This window comes from Phyllostomus hastatus, unplaced genomic scaffold (genome assembly GCF_019186645.2).
Source record: "Phyllostomus hastatus isolate PE091 unplaced genomic scaffold, TTU_PhHast_1.1 phas_scaffold_755, whole genome shotgun sequence".
In the NCBI taxonomy this organism is placed as follows: Eukaryota; Metazoa; Chordata; class Mammalia; order Chiroptera; family Phyllostomidae; genus Phyllostomus; species Phyllostomus hastatus.
In genome coordinates this window covers 7,117,582-7,126,977 of record NW_025334039.1, presented here as the reverse complement: position 1 = coordinate 7,126,977, position 9,396 = coordinate 7,117,582, and the positions used below count along the sequence as shown (strand labels likewise).

The 9,396-nt window shown below is 40.9% G+C and overlaps 1 protein-coding gene across 1 annotated transcript in view; it reads left to right on the top strand.

Annotated features, from left to right (window-relative positions):
- The first annotated feature begins 1,878 nt into the window (after positions 1-1,878).
- UTP20 (UTP20 small subunit processome component) overlaps positions 1,879-9,396 on the top strand; it is an 88,286-nt gene continuing 80,768 nt past the window's right edge. Inside the window, exons 1-6 of the mRNA XM_045826501.1 lie at positions 1,879-2,079; positions 3,040-3,120; positions 5,647-5,713; positions 5,821-5,953; positions 6,270-6,458; positions 9,007-9,088. Coding sequence (XP_045682457.1) covers positions 2,035-2,079; positions 3,040-3,120; positions 5,647-5,713; positions 5,821-5,953; positions 6,270-6,458; positions 9,007-9,088 — 597 coding nt within the window. The 5' untranslated portion in view covers positions 1,879-2,034. The remainder of the gene's footprint in view (positions 2,080-3,039; positions 3,121-5,646; positions 5,714-5,820; positions 5,954-6,269; positions 6,459-9,006; positions 9,089-9,396) is intronic.

The window sequence follows — 9,396 nt, the reverse complement described above, 5'->3', positions numbered from 1 at the left end:
GAAAATGGTGATGCTGTAATGCTAATAACAATATAAAGTGTTCACCTAATTCTCTCCTCAGTCCATGCATATTTCACTTCATTGCCTCAACACTGTATTTGTCAAGGTCACCTTCACCTCGTTGGATCCAGCAGCTACTTCTATACCCTCAGCTTTGAGTATAGTTGGCCACTTGCTCAGTTCCCATGCCAAGACTAGCCCACTTCTATCTCACAGGCTCCTTCCCAGTCACCTTCCTGGCCCTGCTAATTGTTGGAGACTCCAGGGTTAAAGTCTAGAGACTCCAGACTTCATCCTCCTTTCCATCACAGTCTCCCTAAGTGATCTCATCCAGTTCCATGGCTTTAAATACCTCAAACTTTCAGTAAAATGTACATAAGGTATTTAATCCACACCTCCAGTCCTGACCTCTACAGTGAGCTCTAGGCAGGAATGTATTCAATTGTCTGCTTAACATCTCTCCTTGGTTATCTAAGATTTAAGCACCTCAGACCAAGCATTTCCAAAGACAGCTATTATGATTATGATTATGATTATGATTATAATTATTGTCTGTGTTTTTCAGCTCACAGAATAGTGCATGGCCCATAGCAGACTCTCAAGAAATATTTGTTGAGTGAATAAGTGGAAAAAAATATATACGCACAACTGTTTGTACAGTTATGGTTAATAACATGACAGTAGAGGGGTGGGAAAAACACCAAAATATATTAACGTTTGAGCATGAAATTGTACAGTTTTTCTTTAAAACTCCTTTTCTACTTTTCAATTTTACTTAGAGCATAGCTGTTAAAAATACCAGATTCTGGAGCTGTGTGACCTCTGGCAGACTACCACCTACTTTGCTTTCTTCATTTGCCAAAGGGGCTTAAAACTTCATACCTCATTCATATTCATGCAGCACTCAGTGTGCTTGAGGAATAGAGTGAAGAAATAAAATGGAGTCACTACAGTCAAGTTGCTAAATTACTAAAAGCAAGTAGTTCGAGATATGAGGAAAGGATGGTTTTAACTGGCCTGGGGACTTAAACGTTTGAACTTTCCAGTCCTCTCTCAATGCCTGGATATACAGGGTCAGGCACACATAACACCTGCTTGAGTGTGGTTGGTAGTGTAAGAATACGGGTGTAATAATTTATAGTTTGAATTTGAACATTTCACCAAAAATTTCATTATGGTGTGCTTGACTGTGATATTCTTACAGAACTACATGCTTGTGATTTTGTAATTAAAAGGAGGGGCGTTATTTCTGCCGTACCCTGTATAATAAACCTCCAGGTAAGCCTCTGATTTACCCCACTGAAGGACTCAGGAAAGAATTGTCATAGATCCACACCACGTGAGGTCGATTATTCAGACTACGGATCATCTACAAGATTACCACCATCATTTATCAATGCAGAGGCTAAAAGTGCAGGGCTGCTTCGCAACAACGACTTTTGTACTATACGAAACCTCAGCTTCACTTTCTTTTTCAGAACACTTTGGGTATTGCCTAGTTGCGTTTTCTGTTTGCAAACCCTAAGAACCTTAAATAAATCTTTATCACTTATTTCTAGACAAAGATTCCTGATACATTTGCTCAGTGTGCATGCTTTATTGTGAAATTACGGACGGAAAGAACTTCGCAGGGTGCAGGACACGCAGTAAGTGTTGGTGAGTGTTACCTGGTAATAATGACAAACGTGTTTTTTTTTTTATGATAAAGATACACATTTTCCTTACACGTCTTTACCAGCGGGAATAAGAACCCAGCTGCGTACTCGCCAGCCGGCGCCTCCGCCCAGCTGTCTCCCAGGCAGCTCCCGGAGGGTGCGCCTGCTCCGTCCCCTTTTTCCGCCCATGTGACCCCCCTCAGGCTCCTCCCCGTCTCCAACATGGCGGCCTCCAGGAGTTCAAGGCACACGTGAGAAAGGGTTTGGATACCAGGGCATCCGAGAGTGCAAGTCAGTCATCCAGTTTCCGCTCCCCACCTTCGGTTGCATCCCTCCGACCCTTCCCCAGGCGCTCGTGGGCCGCTGCCCCTCTGCAGCCATGAAGATAAAGCCCGTTTCCCACAAGACCGAGAACACACACCGGGTGAGCGAGGGAGCTTGGGCCGGGAGCCGAGTGCCTGGTGTCTCACCCGTGGAACTGGCTCTGAGTGGTACTCCCGGGGCCGCAGTGTTCTGGGCCAAGCGTGAGTCGCTTGCTCAGAGGCTCCGGCTCCGGCAAAAGAGAGGGACTCTTCGGACGTGGTAAACGTGGGGGTGGGAAGAAGGTCTGGCAGCAAATTTCGCCGACGGCTTGTGGGTTCTGGAGTGCGTGGGAAGCCCCTTCAGTCCAGAGTTAAATTCAGTCTCACAGATTAATTCCTTTGGAGCTGCGCTCCCCTGCTAGTTTTATCTTTAAATGCCAAATTAGGAGGCGGAGCGGAGGGAGAAAGTGAGTGATTTCCAGCCAGTGGCTACTGTACCATTTTCTCTTTGTCCGTCGAGAGTTTCTTTGTTACGGTACAACCTTAGGTTCGTATATGTTTAATAACACTATTACTGCAACGATTTAGCCAGGTCCCCGTGCTTTTAGAGGGCTGTGAAATCTAGCAATAGCTAATAGCAAGGTCACATCACCGGCTTTCCACAGTCTAGCATGGAAATTTTACCTGAAATTACATAACTAAAAAAACTTATGCAAACTCATTCATAGAAGTATTTTAAATGTTATCTCCGTAAAGTAGTGCAGTGCATTTGTTTAAGGCTTCACGTCTTTCCGTTTGTTATACACTTATCTTTTGATTTATCTGTGATAACTACTTTTAGTATCAAAACTCATACATTTTATGATTGACTGAAAATACAATTCTGAAATTGCAAGGGAAGCACACCGTTACATATGATGATATATAATGATAGTACATAAGGAGGCTTATGGAAGCTTTAACCTTTCGACTTTCAAGAGGAAATCGGCCACATGTGATTATACAGCGTTCAAACCTATACTGAAGATGTGATAAATATTAAATGATGATGTATCTTAAATATGTTCCTCCACTCCCCTCAGTTTCTTACATTTGCTGAACGATTGGGGAATGTAAACATCGATATTATTCACCGCATCGATAGAACCGCGAGCTATGATGAGGTAAGAGAATGTTATACTAACCAGTCTTCAAGTACTCATAGTCAGTTTTTTAGTGCCTTCTCTTGAACTGGATTGTTTTTCAAGCTATCGCTTTATGAACATAAAATGGATTTAGACCTGATACAATAGTGACACATGACACATTCTGTTTAAATTAAATTATAAATTTAAGTGCTCGGTAGTCTCCTGTGGCTAATTGCTACCACACTGGACAAGTGCAGATATGCAACATTCCCATCGTTGCAGAAAGTTCTCTGGGGTGATTCTGCGTCAGGTAACTGCGTTGATACCCAGGTGGCTTCTATGATTCCAGCCTCCCCCTTTCCCACATGCATTCCAAGCACTGTTGCAGTACCATATTGTGGAGCTACAATTTTAAAGAGATTTTGAGCAAGTTACTTTCCTGGTGCTTTGTTTCTTCTTTTATAAAAAGAAAGGGACTACAACTAGGTCATTTTTTTCTACTTTTAACTGTGCTGTAACTCAGTCACACCTCTATTCAAAAATCTTGCTTTGTGTTGTTTCAAATAATTATTTCTCCGCTAGCCTTTAAAGGTCCTGTGTAATATGCTTTCAGCCCAGGGATTCAAACTCAGTTCTTAACTAAGTGGCACTTGGCTCTAGTCGGACTCTGCTCACTCCCTTGTTGAGTGCCTTGTCTCCAGTGTATGAGACAAGTGTGTTATATTCAGTGTGTTAGATGGTATTATCTGGGTAAGAGCACATAATGTGTTGGGAACTCATAGTGAAGGGAGCCTAATCTAAATTCCTTGGGGGTAAAGGGTGGGATGTCAAAAATGATAATGTAGACAAAGTGATACCTAAATTTAGTCTGGTTATTTGTATAGGTTTTAGCGTGGCAAAGAGGACAGGAAAATGTTGTTTAGGCTGAGGGAGAAGCCTGTACAAAGGACCAGAGGCTAGAGAATGCAGGTCCCATTCAAGAACGACAGAGTGGTTTATTGTGGTTGTAATTGTATGTAGGGTGCGTGTCTAAATGTGTTGATGATGACTGGAAGGGGCACCTGGTGAGAGAGAAAGCAGAAGGGGTAGCTGAGGATCATAAAGGACCTCATATCAAGCTAAATGTGGCTTTTTATCCTGAAGCTATGGGATGTGATTCTAGGATTTTAAGGCAGTGGAGTAAGTGACATGATGAGGTTTAACTTTAGATCTCTGTGGCTTTAGTGTGAAGGAAGGAGCAGGACTGGGGTCAGGGTCACCAGTTGTGAGGGTTTGGTGGTTAGCTAAGTAAGAAATGATTGTGGTAGTGGCAGTCAAATGGAGAGAAGGGAAGGATTCCAGAGATATTAAATAAGTAGAATTGATAGGACTTGTTACCTGCCAGATATGCAGGGAGCAAGGGAATGGGGTTAAGACTTTTTATTTTAACACCTAAGTTGTTGAGGATCTGATTGATCAAGATAGATGTATAGGAAGAGGAACATGGGATTAGTTTTGTTTAAGTCTTGTTAAATTTGATATACCTGCCCAAAAGACATTTGGATTTGGTGACTTCAGAGATGGAATTACAGATATCATTCAGCATATGGTTTATAGTTAAAGCATGGAGAGGTTGAAAGTTGTAGAGGATTAAGTGTTAAGTTAGCGGAGAAGAGAGCCTAGAATAGGATCCTGGGCTGGATGGTCCAGAATGGCCTCAATCAAATGAATGTCTGACCATTGAGTTAGGACTTGTTGGTCTAGGTTGTCCTTGTAGCCTCTTGCTCTCCAATGAGCTAGACTAGGCTTCTTTTTGTGATAGCAGAATTGTTCCGGGGGAGTGAAAGCAGAAACTTCAAAGGCTCTTAAAGACTAGCTCTGGCAGTCACAGGATCATTTCCATTGCGTATCATTGGTCACAGCAAGGATGAGGCCAGGCCAGATTCAAGGGATGAGGAAATAGACTCCATCTCTTGGGGTGGGGGCTGCATGTCTCATTACAAAGGGACAGGGACATAGTCCATTACAAACAGTGGACATGATGCCTGTCACAGTGCTAGGCTAGGAATGCCTTCTGCGTTTAGGTTTCAAACTGTTAAACATCTATATACGTATATCTTTGCAATTTTATAAGAACTATTTCTAAAAGGGGCATTACTGGGTCAAAGGGCATACCGGTTTTTAATTTTAATAGAAATGCCATATGACTTTCCCATAGTCTTGTACAGTTCACATTTCCAAAAGTTAAATGAAAGAACTGTAAAAGGCCCATGTGTTTTTGTGGGTGTAAAAATGTAAAAAACATAGGAAAAAGGGTTTTTTCCCTAGTATGACTATTATACAGGTTTTAGAGAATTATTTACTGCTACCAAATCAGGAAAACTTTTTTATTAAGCATCTGTCCTTACTGTATACCTGAATGCCTTTGAAGTGCGTTGGTTAATGCCCTTTTTAAAAAATAAGATTTTAACTCAACCATCATTATTTTCTTGAGATATTAATATACCACTGTTCTTATGTACTGTGATTATATATAGTTTGTCTTTGAACCGTCTAATTAATGGACTGCTTTCATCTCCATAGGAGGTGGAAACCTACTTTTTTGAGGGTCTACTGAAGTGGAGAGAATTGAACCTTACAGAACACTTTGGTATTTTCTATTTTGTTTCTGTTTCACCTGTCATTTATATTTTATATGTTCAAAACAACTAAATAGTGGTGTGATGGAAAAGCAGAATATATTTTTTTTTCATCTAGGAAAATTTTACAAAGAAGTTATTGACAAATGTCAGTCATTCAATCAGCTGGTCTATCATCAAAACGAGATAGTTCAGAGCCTGAAGACTCACCTGCAAATCAAGAACAGTTTTGCCTATCAGCCCCTTTTGGAGTGAGTAGCACGTTGAGAGAAAGCTCAAGTACATTTGAATTTTATGAATGGTTGTGTTTAATAGCTATATGTGCCTTAGGTGTGATGTTTGTAATTTAAAAATAAAAAAATTATCTTTCCTGTTAGTCTGAATATTAGTGCATTGCCATAAAAGCAGAATTGAAAGTATATACTTTTACCTCTCTTGAGACTTGATTTAGGTTTAATTAATCCTGTCATCACAGGCGATCGACTTATCATTCATGAAATAGATTTTTAATGTTTGTTTTTCGGTCCATATGCCTTACAAATGTCGCTTTTCTTATTTTTAATTCAGTTTGATTGTACAGTTGGCAAGAGATCTGCAAACAGACTTCTATCCACATTTTCAGGATTTTTTCCTGACTATCACCTCCATCCTGGAGACTCAGGACACTGAGTTGTTAGAATGGGCTTTCACCTCACTGTCGTATCTTTACAAGTACCTGTGGAGGCTCATGGTGAAGGACATGTCCAATATATACAGGTGACCCTTTTCTCTCTAATACAGGAGTTTCTCTTTCTCTTTCTTTCTTTTTTCTTTTTTGCTTTTAACTTTTGTTATATTTTATTGACAATTCATTGCATTTCCATTGTCTCCAAAAGATGCCTGGAATAAGCTAGGCCTTTAATGCCTGTTTGCAGGCAGTCCTGCTCCCCGTCTGCTTTAGTTCTGAGAGCAGAAGCAACGCGTGTGTGTTCAGTATTCAGGATTGCCTCTGTGAAAACAGCTGTGTGCTTGGGGCCCCTAAATAGAATCGTCCTCCTCAATGATGAGCATTTTTGGCATTTAAGTTTATAAGCTTTTATGTTTTGGTCAATGGCACTTTCTATTGATATTGCCCACCAGGAGAGAATTTTTGACTCTCATGCGTATTTAGTTAAAACATGCGTACCACCTGTTGTGTGTGCCTGCTGACATAGTTACCTATGTTCTTTAATTATCTTTTCCCTGGCTTCTGTCTGACTCCAAACTATCTTTCCAGCTCGGTCTCTAATTACTTCCTTCAATAAAGTCAGTTCTCCAGCTAAAGTCGTCCACGGTTCACTTCACCAGGCTGCGCTGACCTGTCCTCCTCTCGTATGCAGCTGTTGACATCATATTCCCCACCCCATTAACACCTGGCTGGGATTTCATAACCTCCACTAATATACCAGAGCATCTTGACCAGAAGCGAGATCTTTGTACTCTATCCCTTGGGCACTCCATACCACTTACGTTACACAACTTCCGTTAATAATTGTTCATAATACAATGCTCTACTCTACAAACTCCTTAAGGACCTCATCTTAAACATCTACATTTCTCCAGCCCCTGTCATACCTGTTAAGCCAAAAGAGGCGCTCAATACTTGTGACCAAATGTGAACAGGGAAAGAGAATGAATTCTGTAGTAGCTGTTTGTTTAAAATAAGGGAAAGATTATTTATAATCTGTTTCAATCCTCGACTTGATGGAATTTTCTACTTGGTGTCCTGCATCCTTTAATTGCCACATGAATATGTAAGATAAACCCTTCTCCCTCCCCTGCCATATAGATGTGGGTGTGGGATAAGACCATAGATTTTGTCTTTGTCACGCCCCTCCCCTGACCCTTCCTTCCTTTGAACAAAGAATGAGAAAAATATTTTTCTAGTCTTTAGTAGTTCTCGATGAAGCTTTTGGTCAAATGTATCAGAAACCCTGATTACTTCATTAAAACCTGACAGGATCTTGGGGGCATGTACAGTTTGTTTGGTTTCATGAGTTCTGTTCCTTTTATATCTCCTAAGTCAGGCTCTCTAGTTCTAAATGTATTTGCTTTTAGTATGACATCCTCAACAGCCCAGATTGTTTTACTTCAGTATGACTGAAACCAAAGTCAGTACATTCCCCTTCGAGCTAAGTCTTTTCATTCATTCATTCATGTGTTGAGTAAATACATGCTTAGTGCCGGCCCCATTTGGTTGCCCTGTGTCTGATAGTGATGCCGACCTTCCTCCCATCACTGAGATTTGGTGCCTTAGGGGCGTCTTCGACCATGTCTGCACAGTCTCCAGGTCCTCATAATTCTTTTATTCATACACTCAGTTCACTGGGCTGAACATTGGCTGTTTGTCAGGCATTTGAGATTCAGTCACAAATAAAACAGATAAAAATCCCTCTTCTTTCAAAGTTTACATGTTAGCAGAGAGAAAACATCTTGGGCACATGCCTGGCATGCGTGGTGTTAGCAAGGAAGCTGGGGTGTTGGAGCAGCGTGTGTAAGGGGGAGTAATTAGGTGATGTCAGGGTCATGGTAGCTAGGGAGCCAGGTCATAAAGAGCCTCACGGACACTGTAAGGTCTTTGGTTCCATTGCAGGGACTCTGGAAGTGTCCCTTGGGTCCATCCTTTGCATTCCCTTCCATCACCAACCTCTTTCATGCCTGTGTTCATACCCAAGCTTGTATGGCTTGAGCTGCTTTCTAGTTGGAGTGCTAGCCTCTTTGTTCTTTTATTTCTTCCCGTATGTTGCTGCTGAATTAATCTCACTAAAGACGTTCATTTCTTTTTCAGCCAGTATTAGTGCCTGCTCTGAGCAAGGGGCTGTCAGGTAATAGGGATATGACCAAGATAGGAAGAGTCCAAACTCGTCTGCTCAGTGTTCAGAACCATCAGTTCAGGAGGCAGCTTTAACCGCACTGCCTGTCCCGGCCACCACCTCCTCTCTCAACTGTGACTGTTTGTCCCACCCCATTTTTGATCTCGCTTTTATCTTTAGTGATAAGCACTTTGACATCCACCTGAATTCTTTCTGTTGTTCAGATCTTAATACAAGCTTCAACTTTTCCTGGAGACCTTTCTGTAAGTCCAGTGCCACTGATCCTGTGCTTCTTAATTTCTGTGACCCTCTCTTCTGTTCCAATGTGTGGGTGTCTTGGCAATCGAATGAGATTTTAAACTTCTTGCTTTATACCTGCTGCATATTCCTTGCATGGCTGGTAGAGGGTTGGTTGGATATATAGTCGACGTGTAACAGTGCATTGTTAAAATGGTCTTATTTCTTGTTTATAGGCTGTATAGTACACTCCTGGCTCATAAAAAACTACATATAAGAAATTTTGCTGCTGAAAGCTTTACTTTTTTGATGAGAAAGGTTAGTCTGATGTTTTATATGTTTATTGCTCATTAATTCTCAAGAATCTGATGAACAAAAGTTGATATCTTTTATGAAGTGGTTATCATGGACTAATTTTATATATATATATCTCCACACACACACCCCTGTATTTTGAGGTAATGGTAGTATAGGCTTAGTCTTCTCACTAATGTCAAATAATTTGGATCATTTTTTTAATTATTATTTAGATTTTAGGTTTTTGGTAGTTTTCAGTGTGTGTGCATACAATTACCCCCTAATTCAAGCCAGTAAATACATGAACAGTGGGATTAACAGGAATGTTT